The sequence below is a fragment of the Medicago sativa genome, chromosome 3, assembly GCF_051527215.1.
Source record: "Medicago sativa cultivar Bolivia chromosome 3, Bolivia_mono, whole genome shotgun sequence".
Taxonomy (NCBI): Eukaryota; Viridiplantae; Streptophyta; class Magnoliopsida; order Fabales; family Fabaceae; genus Medicago; species Medicago sativa.
Genome location: NC_140751.1, coordinates 15,638,275 through 15,662,402, shown reverse-complemented (window position 1 = coordinate 15,662,402; position 24,128 = coordinate 15,638,275). Strand labels below are relative to the sequence as shown.

The following is a 24,128-nucleotide window of genomic DNA, read 5'->3' as shown; positions in this document are numbered from 1 at the left end:
TGCCAGATTTAGGGAGTTCATTTTGAAATTTCTGTGCAGTCCTCTCTATTTGTTATTCTTATATAAAAGTAAGTATTTCCTCTACATGTTTGATATATTGTTTATTATTTTGTATTGAAAAATTGAACATGGCTTGCATTTTGTCATATATTTTCTCTGTTCTATTGTCGCTTGCTCAATGCATAATCACTAGTGAAATTCATAAGATCAATAGTGAACTATAGGTAACCTAGTGGAGAATAGGTAACAACTAGCCTCACTGTAGTAACAGAATTATAATTTAGACCTATTTCCTGGTTGTCTCTCTGTTAATGTTCCATACAAATGCTACATGTTCAATATGTTAGAGTAAATTCTTGTACATATATGAACACAACCATCATTCATTCAATCAATACTTTCCCAGCAAAGAAGTTTTTCGAATTTCAATTCAAATGAAGGAAAAAAAAACTCTGATTTGAATTCAATGCATGCACATTACAGTGAAAAAACACGCATTAAATTCTTCTACATGCATTACCTTCTCCACAATAATTGTCAGCTTTTTCATGTTGGGTCCTTTTATCAAAAAGCACGTGGTGAAGTTTCATTGCTGAAGCAACCAAGTTGGTTTCAGATAATTAAATTTTAAGGGTGGTTTTGGTTTCTTAGCTAGGCTCTCATCAGCTATGCTCAAGACCCTGAGGTGCAGAATGTTGCTCTTTGGCTCCATTAGGAGTATATGCCTTTCACTAACTTAGGCCTGACTAGTTAACCATATTTTACAAAACAAACATTTATGTTTTAAGAAAATTGAATTTCAAACAAATATGTAACCATTTTTCTTATTGAAATTTATAATTTTTTAATGTCTAGTGTTAGAAAGAATTTCTGGTTGTCTGAATTTTTATGGAAAGATAAGTAGAGTTTGATAAAAAAATTGTTCTATCCAAAATTTGAACTTGAATAACACTCTTGGTATGGATCCTATATATATGCCATTATAGGACTACGATCCTAAAATTGGGCATATGATTCGTAGATATAAAGCAATTTGGTTGTTAGAACCAATTGCTAACTAGTTATATTTGTTACTTGTTATGAACTATGGATCGGAAATGGATGTCGGCCAATCGAGCGTCAAAAGAATACGAAGATGGGGTGCAAGAGTTTGTTAGGTTTGCTATTGCTAATGCAGAAGACACTAGCAAAATCATATGCCCTTGTTTGGAATGCTGTTATACGGATGTTAGTGCCAATGATTTGCAAGATCACTTAATATGTAATGGAATTGATAAAAGCTATACATGTTGGACAATGCACGGGGAAAAGAAAACTAAGTCCGCTAAGAGGATGAATGAGAGAGATACATCAACTGATTTCGAAAAAGATACAAATTATGAGTTTGATCGAGTTGAAGAAATTCTGAATGTAATTGAAGATGATCTCCGTGATTGTCCTAAAATGTTTGAGAGGGTAGTAATTGATGCAGAGACACCATTGTATGAAGGATGTACTAAATTCACAAAATTGTCTACGGTCTTAAAATTGTATAAGTTAAAAGCAGGAAATGGATGGTCTGATAGGAGCTTCACAGACTTGCTAACTTTGTTAAAAGATATTTTGCCTAAGAATAACGTGCTCCCCAGTCGAACCTATGAGGCTAAACGATTGTTATGTTCTATTGGCATGAGTTATGAGAAGATACATGCTTGTCCAAATGATTGCATTTTATTTCGAAATGAGTATGCATCATTAAATATGTGTCCTAAATGTAGCGCTTCACGATATAAGAAGAAAGAAACGGGTCCATCCAAAGCGCTATGGTATTTTCCAATAATACCAAGATTTAGGCGCATGTATCGTAATACGGAAGATGCAAAGAACTTAACATGGCACGCAAATGAAAGGGTTAATGATGGAATGCTTCGACATCCTGCAGATTCTCCTCAATGGGCCAAAATTGATAATGACTACTCAGATTTTGGGGAAGAAACAAGAAACCTACGTCTTGCATTGTCTACTGACGGAATAAACCCTCATGGTATTCAGAGTGGTAAGCACACTACTTGGCCAGTGATTTTACTGATTTACAACCTACCTCCATGGCTATGCATGAAGCGCAAGTTCATGATGTTGACTATGTTAATTTCTGGGCCCACACAACCAGGAAATGATATAGACATATACCTGGCTCCATTAATTGAAGATTTAAAGCATATGTGGGAGACAGGTGTAGAGGTATATGATGAGTATAAAAAAGAATCCTTCAGATTGAGGGCTATGTTATTTGGAACAATTAACGATTTTCCAGCCTATGGGAATCTATCAGGCTATAGTGTCAAAGGAAAGTGTGCATGCCCCGTATGTGAAGATCATACAAATTGGATAAGGTTGGAACATTGTCAGAAGAATGTATTTCTTGGGCACCGTAGATTCTTAAATACCAAACATCGTTATCGAAAATGGAAAAAAGCATTTAATGGTGAATCAGAAGAAGATAGAGCTCCGTCGCCTTTGACTGGCGATCAATTATACGAAAAAGTCAAGCTTTTGAGCACTGAATTTGGAAAGCCTTTTTCAGGGGAACTTGTCACTGGTGGATGGAAAAAAAAGTCAATTTTCTTTGAATTGCCATATTGGAAGTCATTGTATGTACGACATTTCCTTGATGTGATGCATATTGAAAAAAATGTTTTTGATAGTGTCGTTGGTACATTACTCAATATACCAGGAAAGTCTAAGGATGGCATCAAGGCAAGGCTAGACATGCAAAGTATGGGATTAAGGAATGAACTGAGGCCGGTTAAGAAGGATGGGAAGCGTACATTTCTACCTCCAGCAGCTCATACTTTGTCAAGAAAAGAGAAAAAGATCTTTTGTAAGTTTCTTCACAATGTTAAAGTTCCAGAGGGTTACTCTTCAAACATTAAGAGTTTGGTATCTATGAAGGATCTCAGATTAAAGGGTTTAAAGTCTCACGATTGTCATGTTTTAATGGAGAATTTTCTTCCAATTGGTATACGTTCCATTTTGCCTGAAAATGTGCGATGGACCATAACTAAACTTTGTTTCTTCTTCAAAGCTATTTGTAGCAAAGTTATTGACCCTGAGAAGTTGCCGACACTACAAAATGAAATTGTTGTCACCTTATGTGAGCTTGAGATGTATTTTCCCCCCTCTTTTTTTGACATAATGGTTCATCTAACTATCCACCTTATCATGGAAACACAATATTGTGGACCAGCTTATATGAGGTGGATGTACCCGATTGAGCGTTACATGAAGATATTAAAAGGGTATGTAAAAAATCGAAGTCGACCAGAGGGTTGTATCGTTGAACGGTATATAGTTGAAGAAGCTGTTGAGTTTTTTACTGACTTCCTCTCTAATGTTGAGTCCATAGGGCTTCCAATGTCACGACACTCAGGAAGAACAACAGGGGAGGGGATTGGTGCAAGTAAACTAGTGACCATCTCAGACATAGAATTGGAGCAAGCCCACTTGTATGTTCTACACAATGCCGATGAGGTTGAGCCATATGTTGAAAAGCACAAGGAAATTCTTCAGAGTTTGAACCCTAACAGAAGTGAAAATTGGTTAACAAGAGAACATAATCGGAGGTTTATATCATGGCTAAAAGAACACGTTTTTTCAGAATTTGCTAAAAATCCAGATTCAATTTCAGAAAGATTGAGATGGCTAGCAAATGGCCCAAATGCAAATGTTCTCTCTTACTCTAGTTATGTGATTAATAAGTATACATTTTATACGAAAGAACATGATCAACAAAGCACTATGCAAAATAGCGGTGTCACGCTCGTAGCCCAATCTATGCATATCTCAAGTGCCAAAGACAGAAATCCAGCATTTGCCAAATTGTCATATTTTGGGGTCATTGAACATATTTGGGAGTTGGATTACTCATCTTTCCAAGTGCCTGTGTTTGGTTGCAAGTGGGTTGATAACAACACTGGTGTTCAAGTTGATCATGGGTTCATGAAGGTTGATCTTAACAGAGAGGGGTATAGAGATGAGCCTTTTATTTTAGCATCACAAGCTCACCAAGTGTTCTATGTAACTGATCCTGCAGATGAAAAGTGGTCTATTGTGCTTCTAAGTAACAAAATAAATGACCACCATGATCAAGAATGTGAAAATAGAGATGTTGAGGATGATCCTTTCTTCAACACATCACATTCACTTGAGGATGAACCGATTACAGATGATATTCTCTATATGAGAAACGATCACAATGATGGGATTTGGATCAATCCATCATTATGGGTAAGAAAAAAACAGAAAACTAGGACTCCAATTACAAGGAAGAGGAAAAGGCCGACTTGATCTTGTATGGATATTAATTTTTTTTTCTTTTATTGTTATTGATTCTTAATGTTATTCTTGTATGGTATATTAATTTGTTTACACTTTTCAGGTGAATGGGTTCTACTAATGATGAATGTGGTTCATCTAGTAAGAAAACAATTGCTAAACGTGGTGTGACCCGGTTGCCGAAAATTCACAAAGCCAAAAGCAATGGAAATAGGATAGAGGTAAAATTTGATGTTAAAGATGTGGCAGCACCATGCAATTTGCAGTTTGATGTTAATAAATATTAGCGAGACTTCAAAGATGGAATTGGACATCATTTTGTTGATTTTTTGTTTATGAAACTCTTTGAATGTTAATAGATATTAGTGAGACTGCTGATTATTTTTTTTTTTTTTTGCACTTCAATTTTGTTTTAGGTTCAATGGAATGCAAGACGTCAGCCAGTTAAGCATAATAGTAAGAGTTTTGCTAGTTTCATTGGTGTCACAGTTCGTCGGCTAGTTCCAATTAGCTTGGACAATTGGAGTGCAAAAAGAAACAAAGCCGCTGTGGATGTCTATAAAGAAAACATTTGGGATGAAATTCAAGTAACACACTAACTCAATCTAGTTGTAAAATTTTATTTAAGTTAATCTATTTGCGGGGCTGTTCAAATAAAAGTTTAGAAGTAAACTGAACCTTTAATTGAACTAATCTCCCTTTTAAGAAATTGAGCTATATTAAAGTTAATCTATTTCTATTTTTGTTATAATTGGTCATGATATACATTGTCTTGCAGAAAGCTTTTGTAATTGGCGATGAACATCGTGAATATGTATTGAGAGAAGCTGGAAAGTTGCATCGGGCGTTCAGAACCAAAATTGCCAAGTTTTTTCTGAAAGATAGTAATGGTGATTTTAATAAACAACGTCCTGCGAAATATTCTTACTGTATAAAACAAGAGCATTGGGATAACTTTGTAGCTCAGCGTATGAGTATACATTTTCAGGTAATATTTTTAGTACTTAGTTACGGATCCTTAATGTTTTACATGCTAATAGTTTTACCTCATATATTACAATTTAAAATTCTAGTATTAGTGATATTGTTGGGGGATTCCCTTTTATTAGCCAAATAACTTTATAATTATTGCAGAAACTTAGTATTGAAAATCGAGAAAGAGCATTGAATCCTCAACATCCATATAGAAAATCACGTTTAGGTTGTGCTCGTCTTGAAGATGATATGGTAAGTTTATGTATAAAAGTGTTGTACAAGATGTTAAAAATGTTTTGTAGTTGTGTTAATTTGTCAAAATGTATATATAGATAGAAGAGTCCGGAAATGAACCGGTAACCCGTTGTCAAGTGTGGAAGGCTGCCCGTGTCAATAAGGATGGAGTGATTGATAATAAAAATGTTCAAGGAGTTGTGGATGAATGTGTAAGTCAAATATTAATATTTTGCATGCATGTCAGATTCTCTTGTTAATTATGATGATGGTTAACAAGTTTTTTCTACTTATCAATGTCAGGAGAAGTTAACACAATCTTTAACTGAAGAACAGAGAGAAGACCTTGGTCCTACAGATACATTATTTAAGGCTCTAAATAATCCCAAAAACTACTCTGGCAGTGTTAGGAGTTATGGTTTTGGGGTATGTTCTAGAGACATAAATCCACGTCAAATTCGCCCCACACAAATGGACCTTGAAAAACTTTATGGCATTTGCAATAAACTGAAGAATAGAGTTGAGGTGTTAGAGAGAGAGAAGCTGGAGAGAGATAAGTTAGAGAGGCAACAAACCAATGAAATAATAGAGACACATCAACCTGAAAGAGTGGCAGAAAGGCAACATACTCAAAAAGTGTCTGAGAGGCAACAAACTGAGAAAGTGGCTGAGAAGAAACAGCCTGAAGAAGTAGTTGAAGAAGTAATGGAGAGACGACAACCAAAAGAAGTGGTAGAGAGGCAAAAACCTAGTGATAAAAGGTCTTGCAACGCTGTATCATTTGGCAACATTCCGGAGGTAATTACTATGTTTATTAACTCAGAAATTCCAATATTTATTTTGCTCAATAATGATAATAATGTTTACATTCATATTGCAATGGTTTAGGGTCTTTTGTCTGTTGATATCTATTTATCATCCCCAAGTCGGTGTTTGGTTGCTCGTGGTAAACTATATAACACCGAAGGTAATATAGTGCACGGCATTACATTACCACCTGGATATGTCAAGGTTAAGATCGAAGTTTCTATTGTGCCAAATGCTCCATTGCCTATATCTGTTGAATATGGAGATGTATCCATGGTTGGTCAGGCAATAGGAACAATTGTGCCATGGCCACTTAAACTTCTTCAATTTGTTGGTGAATGTGAAAAGGTAAATTACTTATTATCTACTTGCTTGATCGAAGGGTAATATATACCTGTTTTATTATTTTATCACTAACCTCATTAATGTAACTATGTAGATTCCTAATCAATTCCCAAACAAAGATAAGAATATCCAGCGAAGTGCTGAATCAGTTTCATCACCTAACAAAGCAAAAGTGTCTGAGAGGCAACAAACTGAGAAAGTGGCTCAGAGGAAACAACCTGAAGAAGTAGCTGAAGTAGCAGAGAGACGACAACCAAAAGAAGTGGTAGAGAGGCAAAAACCTAGTGATAAAAGGTCTTGCAACGCTGTATCATTTGGCAACATTCCGGAGGTTATTACTTTGTTTATTAACTCATAAATTCCAATATTTATTTTGCTCAATAATTATAATAATGATTACATTCATATCGCAATGGTTTAGGGTCTTTTGTCTGTTGATATCTATTTATCATCCCCAAGTCGGTGTTTGGTTGCTCGTGGTAAACTATATAACACCGAAGGTAATATAGTGCACGGCATTACATTACCACCTGGATATGTCAAGGTTAAGATTGAAGTTTCTATTGTGCCAAATGCTCCATTGCCTATATCTGTTGAATATGGAGATGTATCCATGGTTGGTCAAGCAATAGGAACAATTGTGCCATGGCCACTTAAACTTCTTCAATTTGTTGGTGAATGTGAAAAGGTAAATTTCTTATTATCTACTTGCTTGATCGCATGGTAATATATACCTGTTTTATTATTTTATCACTAACCTTCATTAATGTAACTATGTAGATTCCTAATCAATTCCAAAACAAAGATGAGAATATCCAGGGAAGTGTTGAATCAGTTTCATCACCCAACAAAAACAACAAAAAATTCAAAATTCAAGAGTCCCCTAAAGTTGGTTGTTCATCTGGTCTTGCAAATTTACCGTTCCTTGAAATGTATACAACAAAGATGTTGAAGGCTGGATCCTCAATTCATATAAATATGGAGGAGAGTATATTTGGTGAAGAGTTTTTAGAGCGTCTACGGGTAGATAATATAAAAGAGATTATTGATCATAACTGGTTAAGTGCCTCTATTATCACTGTATTTGCCAGGTACCTCTATTATTACCAATGTTCTCTAATCTGACCAATCAATTAATATTAATGTTATTTATATTGTGAGATAATATTAATATCTTTAATTGTTTTTAATTTGAAGGTACTTGTTTGACAAGTTCATTAGTCCAAATGGATTAATAACCAAGTTCTCCTTCATATCCCCACATGTATCACGGGACGATAATCAAGGAAATGCTATAGCAAAAATACTCTTGAAAGATAAGGAGTTCAAGGATAGGATGATTCTTGCACCTTGCAATATAGGGTGAGAATTCTATTCAAATTTTTATTTACGTCAACAAAATATATTGAATGCAAATTTTTTATTGTAATATTTAAATGGTTGGTGCAGTAAACATTGGGTGTTGCTTGTAATCAATCCTGATGCTGAGATGATATATTACATGGACCCGTTGAATGGTGAGCCAACAAAATATCAAAATTTAAAAACAAAGTTTGATAAGTGAGTATCGACTCTTTTAATTTCAAATTTATGTAAGTATGATTATTTATAATAATTACTCATTTGAAGTTAATTTAATCTTGACAGTGCTTTGCAAATTTATCGTGCCCATATTAATTATAAAGTGTCCAAGTCAAAGAAAATTACATGGCCAAAAATAAAGGTAGATTGAAATTAAAGTAGTTTTTATACAATTATGTAGAGTAAAAGTAATCGATGTAACTTTTTTTTTTTTGCAGTGCCCCCGTCAAATTAATGTTATTAACTGTGGATATTTTGTAATGCGATATATGAAAGAGTTCATCATGGAAAATGAAAATATGATCCCCATAAATGTACGTGATTTTAATTATTATTAATTTGTAATCTTATTAATGTAATTTAGCTCTAACTCAATTTTATTTATTTATTTATATTTGAAGTACTTTCCTGACCACAAATGTCGCACCTACTCTAAAGATAAGTTAACTAATGTCAAGGAGGATTGGGCTAGCTATGTGGTGGATGATGTTTTTGGTGAGTTTTTGTTGTCTTTTTCTTTGTTTTTATTTTTTATTTTTCCCCAGTATGGTGTACCCTTTTTTATGATAAATAAAAACAAATTTGGTAAGCATAAAAAAGTAATCTATCAGCTATAATGATACACAACTCAAGAAAATAAAGACATGTATAATAATTTCATAATAAACATATGACTTAAATGTTTGACTTTTGAAAGCTGATGATTTTATTGTTTATGGTATAAGTAGTTTGTTACCTTGAGATTTTGAACTGGTTTTAGTTAATATTTTGCTTCGAAACTATCGATAAGAGAAAAGAGTACCAGGGTTGTTCAAAATAACTATTTAGTTAACCTTTTTGGTTTTTACCAAACTGTTTTGACAATTCAGTTTGACATAATTAATATTTCTTCCATGAAACAGGAAACCAAGAAGCTGTTATTCTTCCTAACTAGGTCATTGTATATGTGATTCATATTGAATTATAAGGTTGAAAGTGTTGGGGTTAATTTGCGGCTATGAAAGATGGACAATTTGGATTTTTTTGGTTCAGCTGTTGTTGCGTGCAGGTTGGAAAGTGCAATTGGTTGGGTGAAGCTGTTATTAGTTGTTGCTGTTGTTTTGTCCTTGTTTTTTAATTTAGGTGGTAATTCTTTAGTTAAGGAAATATGAGTAGAATATTTGTTTGAAATATTTTTTTTGAAAGAATATTTGTTTGAAATATTGTTTTTAGTATTGTGGTTTTATCCACAATTTTGACTATGTAATGCCCTCTTTGTTGTGATATTTGTAGACAAGATTTTTGGATTAATGCAGATTGATTGATCATATTGCATATGCAATGAGTAATTGAAATGTTATTTGGTATTGGAAATTGAATATAGGTTTTTAACCATTGTTTTGAAATTCTCAATTTGAAAAAGAATGTGGCTGCATTTGGGTTACAAACCAATCATTATAATAATTTTGCACCTAGCTTAAAAAAAAAAGTGGCCTTTTAATAGCACTTTGTAAAGGAAAGGCTATTAAAAATACACATATTATGATAACACTTTTTAAGGAAACGCTATTAAATACAGCATGAATCCTATTCAATAGACCTCTTTGATAGCACTATAATGATACTACAATAGCACTTTCCAGAAATGCTATTAAAAATCAGGCTTTTAATAGCACTTTAAAAGTGCTATTAAAGAGGATGCACTTACAATAGCGGCGCGTTTAATAGCACTTTTAAGTGCTATTAAAGGTAAAAAAAAAGTGCTATTAAACATCTTTTTTGGCGTAGTGGTACTATCCTCGCCAAAATCATCACACACTGCACACCTATCAGTACACTGAACTCCTTTAGATTGCAAACGGGTTCTCGTGGGCAAGCAATTACGGCAAGCTCGCGAAAGGAAATTCTTAACTTTCGAGGGCAATTTTAAACTCCAGATACAATTCCAGTTACCTGGCACACGGTGTTGAACAACTGCCACATCATGATTCAAAATATCCTTATAAGCACTTTTAACTGAATAAGTACCATCCCTCTCGAACTTCCAAACAGGCACATCATGTGTTATCGAAGGAAGCAACGGAGTGTTAAAAATATTTCTAGCAGTAACATTGTCAAAAAAAGTATTAATGAGCTCCATATTCCATTGTTTATGGGTTGTAATCAACAAGTCAGAAACAGTGATAGATGGCCACTCCAAATGATGATGAGTTGATGGTAAAATTGGAGCAACATTACTGATCCAAGGGTGATCCCACACTGGAATGTGTTCGCCTGTACCTATACTCCACTGAAAACCACGTCGAATCACATCTTTAGCACTCTAAATACTACGCCAAACATAACTAGGATTATGGCCTATACTAGCTCCAAAATAGTCACTTCGAGGAAAATATTTAGCTTTGAGTAAACGAGTGATTAGAGACTCTGGAGAAGAAACCAACTTCCAAGCCTGCTTACCAACCATAGCCATATTAAATGCCTTTAGGCCCTTAACTCCCATACCTCCAAACACCTTTGGAACTGAAAGACGCTCCCAAGACAGCCAGTGCAATCCTCGAGAATTTGCGGAATTATGACCCCACCAGAAGGAATTTAACATTTTTTCTATCTCATTTATGAGGGATCCCAGAAGAAGGAAAATACTCATCACATAGGAAGGAATAGATTGCAAAATAGACTTAATAAGAACCTCCCTACCAGCCTGCGAGAGACATCTGCTACTCCAAGAGTTTATTTTATTCCAGATACAATCCTTAATAAATTTAAAAGTGGCATGCTTGCTGCGACCAATCATAGATGGTAGTCCAAGATATTTACCTGTACCCAACACTTGACGAACACCGAGAGTAGTAGCAATGAGATTCTTTAAATCATCTGGAGTATTGCGACTACAAAATAATCCCATTTGAATCATTATTTCTCGTAGGTAATCCCAATCTAACCTATCATAAGCTTTACTAATGTCTAAGTTAAGTGCAACATCTCCACTCTTTCCTTTTGCCTTAGCCTTCATATAATGAACAATTTCAATAGCCACCATTGCATTGTCTAAGATAGATCGACCTGGGACAAAAGCTGACTGATTAATAGAGATACATTTATCGAGCACCTGTTTGAGCCTGTTAGCAAGCACCTTGGCTACTATTTTATATACAACATTACAGAGAGAAATAGGCCGCCAATCCTTCATTGAAGTCTGAGATTCACCTTTTGGAATAAGAGTAATATTAGTAGAATTGACATGTGGTGGGAAAGCGCCACTTGCTAGCCAATGACAACCTGATTGATACACTTCATGACCACAAGTGTCCCAAAAATGTTGATAGAAACCTGGGTTAAAACCATCTGGTCCTGGACATTTATCTGCTTGCATGGAGAAAGCTGCTTGTTTGAACTCCTCTAAAGTGAAATTCGCAGTCAACATATCATTATCATCTTCGGTGATTGAAGCTGGAACCAAATTAATGACACTTGCACGCGAGCTTGGTGATTTTTGAAAGAGGTGCATGAAATAATCACGTGCAATGTGCTTCAGACCATCTTCAGACCGACATTCAAAACCATGCGCGTCTTCAAGATGCTCAATTCTATTCAACTTTCTTCTGGTGCTTGCTGCCGCATGGAAAAACTTCGTATTAAGGTCCCCATCGCGATACCAAAACGTCTTAGCACGTTGTTTCCAGAACATATCATCTTTGATCAACAATTTATCCAACCTATGTCTTAACATGTTAAAATAACTCACATTAGAGGCGTCCACATGGGAACGGATAGCTTCAAGCTTACGTTGAGTCTTACGAATCTCTTGTCTGGTGTTTTGGTTAGAATTCATGCTCCCCTAAATTTATGCGTAAATTAAAAAATACTTTTTTTACAGATAAACAAGTAATCTCAAAGAGGATCGATCACCCCATACTCAAGATATAGTCAAAATTAAAGTCAAATATTTTGTTTTATGATCAAACGGTAAATATTGATTGATAGTATAAACAATATTTTAATTTATGTATATATGAATTAAATCTTTATTAAATTAGTGAGGAGAAAATATTATGTAAGATCGGAATTAAAGAAACATTTTCCATCACTACATTAATAAGGATGAAATTCATAATATATAAATTAAAATATTTATTATACTATTAATTAAACTTTACCATTTGATCATAAACAAATATGTTTGACTTTAATTCTATCTATTTATAAAGTATGGGATGAATGATCCTCTCTGAGACTACTTGTTTTTGCTTTAAAAAGTATTTTTAAAGTCACACATATAATTATTTGCAATTTGTTGAAAATGTAAACATTTTTTTTTTTTTTTTTTTGGTACAAATGTAAACATTTTTATATTAACACTATATATAAATTAAACTGAATTAACGATAAAAATAAAATAAAACAGTAAACTAAGTACCGGGTGACGAGGCATGAAAATAGATATAGGTGTACTTCAAAAGAGAAAGATTTCATACTTTTAACTTCTTAACACATTATATGAATTCTCTAAACACTTTCTAATACCTCTAGAATTAGAACTAATGTTGGATTTCATTTACATGAACAATGCAAAGCAAGAAGAGATAGCCACTACAGACAATGCAGATGAAATTTAAAAAATGGCCACAAAAAATTATGGATTTGTTTAGGCAAATATATCTATGTTTATGATCTTCCTGCTAGATTCAATGAGGATTTGTTGAAAGGATGCCGCTCTCTACAAAAGTGGGAAAATATGTGTGTTTTCTTATCAAACTTAGGTGTAGCACCTAAGATTATTGAGAAATCAAAGAAAGAAATGTTATCAATTATCAAAGAAAAGTTGGTATGCAACAAATCAATTTTCCCTTGAAGTCATTTTCCGCAACATAATGAAACATTACAAGTGGCTTCAGCTATATATACCATTCTACGGACTCCTTAGGCACATACCTCGGTGCCTTCTCTTGTAACATTGGTATTGCCTCGGTTTTTCACGTGGAAACTCTTGCTTTTATTCTTGCTATAGAACATGCGGCATATAATGGGTGGAGGAACCTTTGGTTGGAGAACGATTCATCAAGTGCTTTGATGACCTGTTCGAACTCTTCCTTAGTTCCGTGGTTACTTCAGAATAGATGGCGTAATGCTCGGGGACTAGGTGTTCAGGTTAATTCTTCTCATATTTTTCGTGAAGGTAACAGCTGTGCGGATAAATTGGCGAATATGGATCATGAGATTCAAGGTTCTATTTGGTTGGACACGCTTCCGGCCGAGTTGCATATGGATTTCTTTCGAGACAGAATTAGTCTACCCAATTATAGATTTCCTTAGTCTTTTATTTCTTTTGTTATGTTTTTCTTTTTCTTTTTCGAGGGTTTTGGCATAATCCCTTTCTTTCTCTGTACATACTTTTTTTTCTCTTTTTTTATTGAATTTAGAGTTTGGCAGGCATAGGACGGAGGCTTCCCGCGTTATCAACCTAGTTGGGATGTCGGTGTTGTCTCTTGATGTCTGACTTTCTCCCTGCTTAGCAAAAAAAAAAAAAAAACTAATGTTGGAAAGCATGTCAAAATTAAATATTGGAAAGCATGTCAAAATTTGAATTTGACTAGGGTTATGTTTGTGAGTCTTCGGTGTATATTCATTGGTTGTTGGCTACATACTCATATACTATATGTAATTTTTTATTAGATTTTTATAATCTTAGAGGTGATGACTATATTTAATATCTAAATAATTCAGCAAAATAACATATCTTACTAACTAAGTTATTACATTAATTTTATTTATTTTATGTGCTAATTCATTTTTTAATATATACACACACAAAATGAATACTTTTGACCGCATTTTCCCAATAAGGTACATTATTTAATTCTAAACTTTAAAAGAGAAATCAATGTATTAGTACAGTTAAAGAGAATTTAACCACCAACACCGGTGATCATCAAAACAACGCTAACGGTTGCAATCCTCAAGGTGAAATCCAAAGGCCTCTCAAATTTCAAAAGCTTAATATATGTACTTCTGCATGCTAACACATGCAATAACACTAGTGGTTATCCTAGTTCATCTCACTATGAACACCAAGGCATGCATCATATGTCTAGCCCTGTTAGAAAGCCAGCAAGAAACTTGCACTCAGATCAAGAACCCAGTCACAACACCGAACAACAAGATAATATGTATAAAGAACATTATCAAGAAACTGGTAACGCACCTGAAACTGCTACTCCAAAAATGTTCCTTTCTTTGTGTATAAGGAAGACCATGTTAAAGATGGCATGAAAGAATGTCAAAACAGTTTAATAGGAAAGAATAAAGATTGTGTCCCAAAAATTGACCCCTAAGAGTACTCTTCAAAATGCTCTATGGGGAATTTTGTGCAACCCCGTAGGACTAAAAATTGGAAAATTTGTATCAAATCACTTTGGAAAAGAAAAATACATGAAAAGAATAACAAAGGGAAACCCTTGGATAATTCATAATGTTTGGCTAGCTGTTTATCCATGGAATAAGGAAACAAACCCACATCAGCTTGATTTCACAACAATCCCTCTATGGATTCAGATTTTGGGCTTACCAATGCATTGTAAAAGTACAACTATGGGAAGGAAATTGGTGCAAAGTTTGGTACTATGATGGAATCAACCTTGTATGACTATCCTAAAAGGGAAAGAATTGTCAAGATTAAGGTGCTAATTAACATTTAATCTCCAATATTAGAAGGAATGTATTTGGGAAACAAACAAGATGGTATGGCTTGGATAGATTTTCGTTATGAATATCTTCCAATGTTAACTCTATTTTAACAGTGGCATCATTGGTCATTCTGAGGAGGATTGTGTGGTTCAGAACACAGAATTGGAACACATGATGAAGTCAACCCAACAGGACCTTGGTTAAGGTCCAACATTTATGGCAGAAGGATCAATGACAAGAGGGATAATAGATTCAATAGTGATCATATGAAATCCATGCATGAAAACCTCCACACCCCTATACCAAAAGCATTACAGGGAATGGTGGACAACATGAAACTAGATTCCGAAACTGACAAGGAAGGAGGAATTGCTACTAATGTGAGGAGGAGTGCAAACCAGTTTGAAGATCTTACGCAAAATCAGAATAGTGCTCTTAAAACAATGGATTTGCTTATGGTTTCAACTCAAGAAGACAAGGATCCCATGACCCTTAATTGTGAATTGGCAATCATTTAAAGGAAGGCTGGCCAGGGGGCAATGAGATTCATATCTTGGAACTATAGGGGGGGTGGAAAGTGCCATGCAGGTAGACCCTACAAAAGGCTTCTTAAGCATCATAATATGTAGTGCTAGTTTAAACAATTACCTCCTTGTAAATTGTACTACTAGTGCTAGGGACAGATCTGGTGGTTTAGATCTTATATGGAACAACAATGTAAAAATTGATATTCAAAATTTCATTGATTGCTATGTTTTTGTGTCTGAATGTAATGAAAATTGGAGAGCAACATGCTTGTATGGTTTCCTTACTAAGGAACTAAAAGCTAAAACTTGTGATCTTATCAATGATTTTACTACTACCAATTCTCATGACAAATGGTTACTCTTCAATGATTTCAATATAATAAAAGATAATTCTGAGAAGCAAGGGAAAAAACGATTGATGGCAATGTTGTAATACGATTTCAAGGAACCCTTAGTAATTTGGACCTTAATGGTCTAGGATATCATGGCCATAAATTGACTTGGACTAATAACCAAGATGAGAATACCCATATTAAGGAAAGGCTTGACAGGTTTGTGCCTACCCCCATTGGATCTCCAGTTATCCCAGATATACTAATTATTATTTGTTCAATTATAAGTCTGATTATTGGGTAATTATGTTGGAGTTTTGGAATAACAGTGATTGTAGGAGTAGATATAGAGGCATAGATAATTCCAGGATAAGGAGTGTCAATCCATTGTGAAGGATATTTGGAGGAATAATACTGTTGCTAACATTTCCAAACTTGATGATATTCTCATTAGTCTTTCTAAATGGAGCAAGGATATGTTTGGTTAAATATCTAAGCAGATTAAGGAAAAGCATGTGATCCTAAACAAACTTCAAAGTACCACTCCCAATTTTGAGACCCTTCAAAAGATTAGAATTCAAGAGAAGGAACTAGAAGAAGAATTACTTACTAAGGAGGAGAATTTGGTATGCCCAGCGTGCTAAAGTCAATTGGCTTAATAATGGGGACGTAAACACTAGTTTTTTTTTCTCACTATAAAGCTTCCCAAAGGAAGAGGAAAATACTACATCTCAAACTGAAGATGATTAGGGATACACTTGGAATGATGAGGAAAACTTTCATAAAATTTTCCAGAACTATTTTATTGATATTTTCACTTCTTCTAATCCTAACAATGTGCAGGATACAATACAATTGGTGAAGAACAATATAAGTCCTGAAATGTGCAAATGCTTGAATTAGATTTTATGCAATGTGCTTTAAAACTGTAACCAAAACTATGGCTAACAGAATTAAACATATTCTTCCTGACATTATTAGTTAAAATCAAAGTGCTTTCATTCGTGGTAGACTAATCACCGACAACTCTTCTTTCTTATGAAACTTTTCACTATCTTAAAAACAATAAGAAGAAGAAGAAAGGCTTTATTCGCATTAAGCTAGATATGGAGAAAGCTTATATCAAAATTGACTGGTCCTTTTTAGAGCAAACTCTCTCTATTATAGGCTTTCCTCCAAGACTGATTAGAACTATTATGGTTTGTGTTAGTGCTGTCAACTTTTCTATCATTATAAAATTTTAGTTATGATGAATAAAAAAAAAATATTACACCAAACATGTAGATATATCAAATTGAAGCACAAGTACCATAACTCAACTAAGTAGTATAAAATTTGAAAAAGTCGTTGGGCACTTAATTTCTTAAACTAGCCGTTGAAAATTTAACACCAATGGAGGCATAATCAATTAAAATTATTGCATGGTCAATTATGGATTGAAAAATCAAACATGCTCAAATCATGCCCCATAATGATCCAAATACAAATATGCCAAAATAAGATGTTTCCAACGGTAAGAAAAAATTTAATCCAACGAAAAATGACTTTGATCAACCATAATTTGATCATGTGAATTCAATGCATGATAAACATATGAGCATTGCTATTTATCTAGGGAGTTTTTATCAACATATTTTTATGGTAAAAATAGTTGTGGAGCTTCCATAATGAATCATGGCTTTTGATGCAAAAATATTTTCATGTAAAATAATTTTTAGATGAAAATCACTATGAGTGTGTGATTTATTTAATAAAATAGCCTAGTATTTTGATTGTAATAACCATAAATTAAAATAAAAAAAATAACAATCAGAATCAAAATCAAAATATACCACAGAAATTTTACCAAAAAAAAAAAAAAAATATACCACAGAAAACAAAGCAAAGACCAAATTGTTTAGTACACATTCACAATTAAAATGACACTATTTAAAACATGGAAAAATGAAGGTTGAACCAGAAGAAACATAAGAATACCAGCCACAGCACCCGGTGCCTGATGCAGGTGTAACATATGCCAGTAACAATTAAATCATTCAAGTAGTTGCCTTATTTGTTATCAAACCGATCAACAACAGTAGCAGTGCTAAAAATCTTGATTTGATGGTTTTATAGGCTTTATTTATGTTGAACATTAATTTCATCCATTTTTATTTCAAAATGCTTTCGAACTTTGAAGTATTATGACTTTGAAAATGATTTGAGTAATGAAACGTATGTAGGCATGCCATATAACCTGCAAATCATCTTAGCTAACATGTCAGCAACCATGACAGCAGTAAAATGATTAGGAAGCATACTAAAATGAGCAGTTTCGTAAAATCGATCTACCGCCACTAAGATTATCGTATTGCTTTGGACAGAAGGGTGTCCTATTATAAAATCTAAGGAAATCTCCTACTATACATACACCTTTGTGAGTTGGCAAGGTCTGAAGGGGCTCATATGGTAAATGAGTGGGTACGATAAACTTACGAACTCTAGTCTATGGATAGCATGGATGTAGGACAGCATATCAGCCATCTTAGATCTAGTGTTTGGATAATCGAAATCATTAACTCAGAAACTGTGTTTATCCGTGTGTATGATGAACTTACGAACTTACGAACTAGTAAGTAGGTTCACCATTTCTTCACTGTCAAGGTGATGGCGAATAGCTCTCTAACAAAAGTTGCGGCTTTCAACATTTTAGGACAGAACTTCTTGCTATAGTAGCAAATTGGAAGACCTTGTTGGCACAACATTGCCATCATTCCTAATTTAGACACGTCAGTCTTCAACATAAAATCCTCTTTGATGTTAGGCAAAACCTAACTAGTGGCCACAATCTTGGCCTTCTTGAAGTAATCAAACTCTGCTTGGGGGGTTTTCAAACCATTGAGGAATCAAAATTAGCTTGGGGTATTTCAAACGTAAATTGCAAACGGATTTGCAATACATTGTGACCATGGTAGGAAATAGAAACTTGGGGAGCATATACACTAACAGGGCACTGAAACACTATCTCCAGCATTGCAAATGGTCTTTTAGAGAGCGGATATACGCCAAGATTCGGTTCAAATAAGGCTAGAAAAGTGCGCTCATAATGGATTTTAAATGCCCGAAATAGGAAATCTGTTTAACAGTAATGGCATTGAGTGTACAGTAATCTAAATATAATCTCCAACTAGTTTCTTAGAGACAAACGTACTAATGACTAGGCATAGCATCTAAATCCTAATTGTGATCTTTGAAAATCAAACCACAAATCATCTAATGCAATGAATGATTGAACTATATAAAATATAATGCATGATGAGAGAACAAAAACCTCAAGCAAATTAACAAATAACATAAATGAAGATAACAAAAAAAGATTCTGTCAACCATTAACTAATGATGAAGTCTCCGATTATCAAATCATATACAAAATATATAACATAAACTGAAACTAACATATAAATTAGAGTTATATCTCATGCTCAAGAGACATGGCACCACATCTACATCCTAGCACATTAAGAAAAAGGTGATATCAAACTTTCAACATAAACTTCAGGCGTGCTTACAATCTTAGTAAAATCACATTAATTTACAAATTTTCCAAAATCAGATTAATGGATATCTTGAGTTGTAGACTTGTAGTGACATATCTATTACCAAACAGATAGAACTGAAGTTTCATGTTGCTGATTTGGTAACATACCAGAAAGCAAGAAACTTGCGCATACATCTATAACACTGACACTTCTAACCGAACGCGTGTCCTGTTTGATACATTTAATTTCATTTAATTATGTGACTTTTTTAGATTATTACCGGCGTTGACATGTCAGTGTCGTATCGGGTGTCCTGTTGGTGTTTTATACCACATGATCACCACTCAAGGATACAATTATCAACATGAAAAAGAAACATATCATGGAAATTATCTAGAAAGGGAAAGCATTTGAGATACAGTGCACAAAGAAGAATTTAAGTACAATAACAACGAGGGAAAATATCACATCTGCACAAGACACAGAAATGCAAAAGTAGCCTACTCTGCAAAGACAATCAGAATAAAAATACACCACTAAAATATATTACTGAACCAATAAAATAATCTGACTCGTATTTAATAAAATAGGCTAGTATTTTGATTGTGATAACCATAAATTAAAATAAAAATACTGCATAGAAAAGAAAGCAAAGAACCGTTTTTTTAGGAAACATTCACAATGAAAATGCCACCATTTAAAACACTGAGAAATGAATGATGAACTTGAAGAAACATAGGAATACCAGCCATAGTAACCAGTGCTCTATACTGCAGCAACAAATGCATCTAACAAATAGATCATTCAAGTACTTTCCTTATTTGTTCTAAAACTGATCAGCAACAGAAATACTACATATCTTGATTCAATGATTTTATAGGCTTTAATTATGTTGAGAATTAATTTGATCCATTTTCATTTCAAAATGCTTTTGAACTTTGAAGTATTATGACCTAGAAAATGTTTTGAGTAACGAAAGACATGTGGGCATGCCATGTAACCTGCAAATCATCTTAGCTACCAGGTCAGTGACCTTGACTGCAGTAAAATGATTAGGAAGCATACTGAAATGAGCAGTTTCGTAAAATCGATCTGCCACCACTAACATTATCGTTTGGCTTTGGACAGAAAGGAGTCCTATTATAAAATCTAAGGAAATCTCATATTATACATATACCTTTTGTGAGTTGGCAAGGTCTGAAGGGGGGCTCATAAGGTAACTGAGTGGGTACTTTTGTATGTTGACAGATTAGGTAGGCATTCACAAAGATAAGACACAATGCGTCCATGCCCTCCTAATATATATTTTCTTTTAACCGTCCTTCCTTTTTTTATGAAATTCTTCCAAGAGCAGGATTTTCAAAGGAACACCGGAGGTATAAAAAGTTTTTACTTTTGGAGAAGAGCATTCCTCTAAGCACTTGAAAGTGTCGGTATGATTGTTGATTTTGTTGAACCTTGACCAACAACTCTTTAAGGTTTACATCTGTTAGGTAAATTGATTGTAATTATGGTAGGAAATCACAATTAGGAATTGTGAGCTCTAACCATGTAGGTGACGGGTCATGGACCTAGGACAGCATATCAGCCACATTATCTCTAGTGCTTGGATAATCGAAATCATTAACTCTCAGAAACTATGTTGATCAGTGTGTATGATGAACTTACAAACTAGTAAGTAGGTTCACCATTTCTTCACTGTCAAGGTGATGGCGAATAGCTCTTTAACAAAAGTTGCGGCTTTCAACATTTTAGGACAGAACTTCTTGCTATAGTAGCAAATAGAAAGACCTTGTTGGTACAACATCGCCATCATTCCTAATTTAGACACGTCAGTGTGGAACACAATCCTCTTTGATGTTAGGCAAACCCTAAATAAGGGCCATACTCTTGGCCTTCTTGAAGTAATCAAAATCTGTTTGGGGTGTTTAAAACCAATGGAAAGCATGCTTCTTTAATAGTGCTGTGAAGAAATAAAAACTTGGGGAATCAAAACCTGCTTGGGGTGTTTCAAACCTAAATTGCGAACGGATTTGCAATACAATGTGACCATGGTAGGAAATAAAAACTTGGGGGAATGTGCATTTGGAATGCTGGAGAATAAAAAAAAAAAACTGATGGTCTCTCATCCATCAGGCACAGAAACACTATCTACAGTGTTGCAAATGGTTTTTTAGAGAGCAGCTATACACCAAGATTTGGAGCAAACAAGGCTAGAAGAGCGCGCTCATAGTGGATTCAAAAGTAGAGGATGCATTAAAAAGGCCAAAAGGTTTGACTAAAAACTCGTAATGGTGCCGATGGGTTTGACCTTTGGAATGCCCTTTTGAGGATCCCATCGGACCCAGTTGGATCCGATGGTAGCCAGATTGGAGATCCAACTTTGAAAAGTAATGTTGTGCCATACAGTTCTTCGTCCAAGAGTTTCTCAAAGCCCGAAATGGGAAAGAAATCATTAACAGTAATGGCATTGAGTGTACAGTAATCTACCTAGAATCTTCAAGTGTCATCTTTCAAGCAGCTTATAGCAGGCAGGGCATTTCAACAAACGTACTAATGATTTGGCATAACATCTAAATCTAAATTGTAATTTTGGAAAATCAAACTGCATACCATCTAAAGCAATGAATGATTGAACTATATAAAAATATAACAACAAAAGATTCTATCAACCATTAATTAAAGATGAAGTCACCGGTAATCAAAACAAATACAAAATAAATAACATAAACAAGCATTAACATATAAATTAGAGTTGAACCTCATGCTCAAGAAACATAGCAGCACTTCTACATACTAGCACATTAAGAACAAGGTGATATCAAACTTTCAACACAGACTTCAGGGCTGCTTGCAATCTTAGTAAACTTAAAAGCACTTTTCTTATAATCATAAAGAATCAGCCTCGAATTCCAATTCCCATAGGTCTGAAGCAACACTTGGTCATCCTCATAAATATATACTGCCTTGGTAAGCCTATAATATTTATTAGGATCTCGCATGTAAGTACTAACAGTAAACAATTTAGTCCAAGACTCTTTATTACCATATTCCTTCATAATCCAAACATCATGACGATCAATTAAGCACAAACAATCCCTCAACACACCCAAGACCACCTTATGTGGATCATGTATCTCTCCAATATCAGGCAACAAAACTGATTGATAAGACTCATTCCCCAAATCGAAAGAAACAATGGAGTATTTTTTTTCCCGAATCCAATCTTTACAAAACAACCAATTAATCTTGCCACTCACAAATTTTCCTGACTCAAACAGGTCAAAGAATCTAAGTTTAGCATCACAAGGAAACTTTTCCTGAACACTTTTCCAACAATTGGTACCTAGAGTATAAACCTTCAATTCAGTTTTTCTAACACCAGGATGAGCACTATTATCCTCGTAATTTAAAGCAACAATCACCTTGTAATCATCGGTAACATGATCATAGCCGAAGCCATAAATAATCCTAAACATAAAGAAAGTAACCACTTGGGATGTGAGATTATATGATTCCACGACTTGCAGACGCATCGAAGTTGAAGGAGAAGCTTAACTGGTAGTCTGCAGATGATTTCCACAACGAGGTCAACTGTAAGAGTGGGAAGAGGCGGTGGTGTTAGGGTTACAACAGATAAGAATTGTTTGTTGATGGTGGTTATTTCCTCCTTCGTTGACGAGGAAGAAGGATCATCGCTATCAGATGCCATAATGATTATGGTTCCAATGTAAAGTTTGATGAGAACACAGAGGGTTGGTTTGAAGGGCACAAAGAAAGAGTATACGAATATTTTTTTTTCTTTCTCTTTCTAAGGGTTGAGATTGAGTAGATTTTGGCAATACTCTGTCACTCCTTGGATGGTCCAATTGAGTTAGGTCGTTTTGATCCCTTCGCTTTCATCTACCTTTAATTGTTGATCCCTTCCAAGTTATAGAGTGTTAATGTAGTCTCAATTAATTGCATAGTAAGGTTCGTTTTTGTTTATAGAAATGTGTCATAGACTTACTTTACTATAAACCCAAATGGTTAATAAAAAAATCTACAACACACTAGACCCAGTTGATTCTATGGTTTCTTGATCGTAGACCCAGTTGGGTCTATATTAAATCAGAATTTGGAGTGAAGTGCTAAGACAATATATACTTCACATTTTTTTTATTAATTCTTAAATTCCTCATTTCAAAACAAAATCAACTTATTAATATTATGCTAATTTATTTTAACGCCTATTCACATCTTTGAATTTCTTTTTCCTTTATTCTACCTTTCGATCCCCTGCCTTTCATTTACACCATTTGATCCCTTCGCTTTCATCTAAATTTTTTTCGAACTAGTAACCTGTTGATTGCTTTCAATCTAGAGTGTTAAATAATTACCTCGTTTTGATCCATTCGCTTTCATCTACCTTTTTTTGAACTAGTAATTGCTGATTCCTTCCAAGTTATAGAGTGTTAATGTAGTCTCAATTAATTGCATAGTAAGGTTCGTTTTTGTTTATAGAAATGTACCATAGACTTACTTTACTATAAACCCAAATGGTTAATAAAAAAATCTACAACACACTAGAAACAATTGGTTCTATGGTATCTTGATCATAGACCCAATTCGGTCTATATTAAATCAGAATTTGGAGTGAAGTGCTATGACATTCTATACTAGACATTTTTTTATTAGATCTTAAATTCCTCGTTCCAAAACCAAATCAACTTTTACTATTATGCTAATTTATTTTAACACCTTTTCACATTTTTGAATTTCTTTTTCCTTTATTCTACCATTTGATCCCCTGCCTTTCATTTACACCATTTGATCCCTTCGCTTTCATC

The 24,128-nt window shown here is 34.3% G+C and overlaps 3 protein-coding genes across 4 annotated transcripts; 2 read left to right on the top strand and 1 right to left on the bottom strand.

The window, feature by feature from the left end:
* Nucleotides 1–1,086: 1,086 nt before the first annotated feature.
* Nucleotides 1,087–4,326, top strand: LOC146936070 (uncharacterized). Of its 2 annotated transcripts, XM_085751079.1 has the most exons (2): nucleotides 1,265–1,323; nucleotides 2,124–4,326. In XM_085751079.1, the coding sequence occupies exons 1-2, from the start codon at nucleotides 1,265–1,267 to the stop codon at nucleotides 4,324–4,326; spliced, it is 2,262 nt and encodes a 753-aa protein (XP_085607205.1). The 2 variants fall into 2 exon arrangements, with proteins under 2 accessions (XP_085607204.1, XP_085607205.1); XM_085751078.1 differs by having other exon boundaries at nucleotides 1,087–4,326.
* LOC146936069 (uncharacterized) lies at nucleotides 4,313–9,570 on the top strand. The gene is made up of 16 exons (XM_085751080.1): nucleotides 4,313–4,535; nucleotides 4,731–4,901; nucleotides 5,093–5,302; nucleotides 5,449–5,541; nucleotides 5,622–5,735; nucleotides 5,827–6,321; nucleotides 6,412–6,678; nucleotides 6,770–7,006; nucleotides 7,097–7,363; nucleotides 7,456–7,766; nucleotides 7,873–8,037; nucleotides 8,125–8,235; nucleotides 8,323–8,398; nucleotides 8,475–8,570; nucleotides 8,658–8,751; nucleotides 9,159–9,570. Exons 1-16 carry the CDS (start codon nucleotides 4,422–4,424, stop codon nucleotides 9,188–9,190), a joined length of 2,853 nt encoding a protein of 950 aa, XP_085607206.1. The 5' UTR covers nucleotides 4,313–4,421; the 3' UTR covers nucleotides 9,191–9,570.
* Nucleotides 9,571–22,103: 12,533 nt separating this feature from the next.
* On the bottom strand, nucleotides 22,104–22,835 carry LOC146936068 (F-box protein CPR1-like). Its single transcript, XM_085749136.1, has one exon. The coding sequence runs from the start codon at nucleotides 22,833–22,835 to the stop codon at nucleotides 22,104–22,106; it is 732 nt and encodes a 243-aa protein (XP_085605262.1).
* Nucleotides 22,836–24,128: the final 1,293 nt, after the last annotated feature.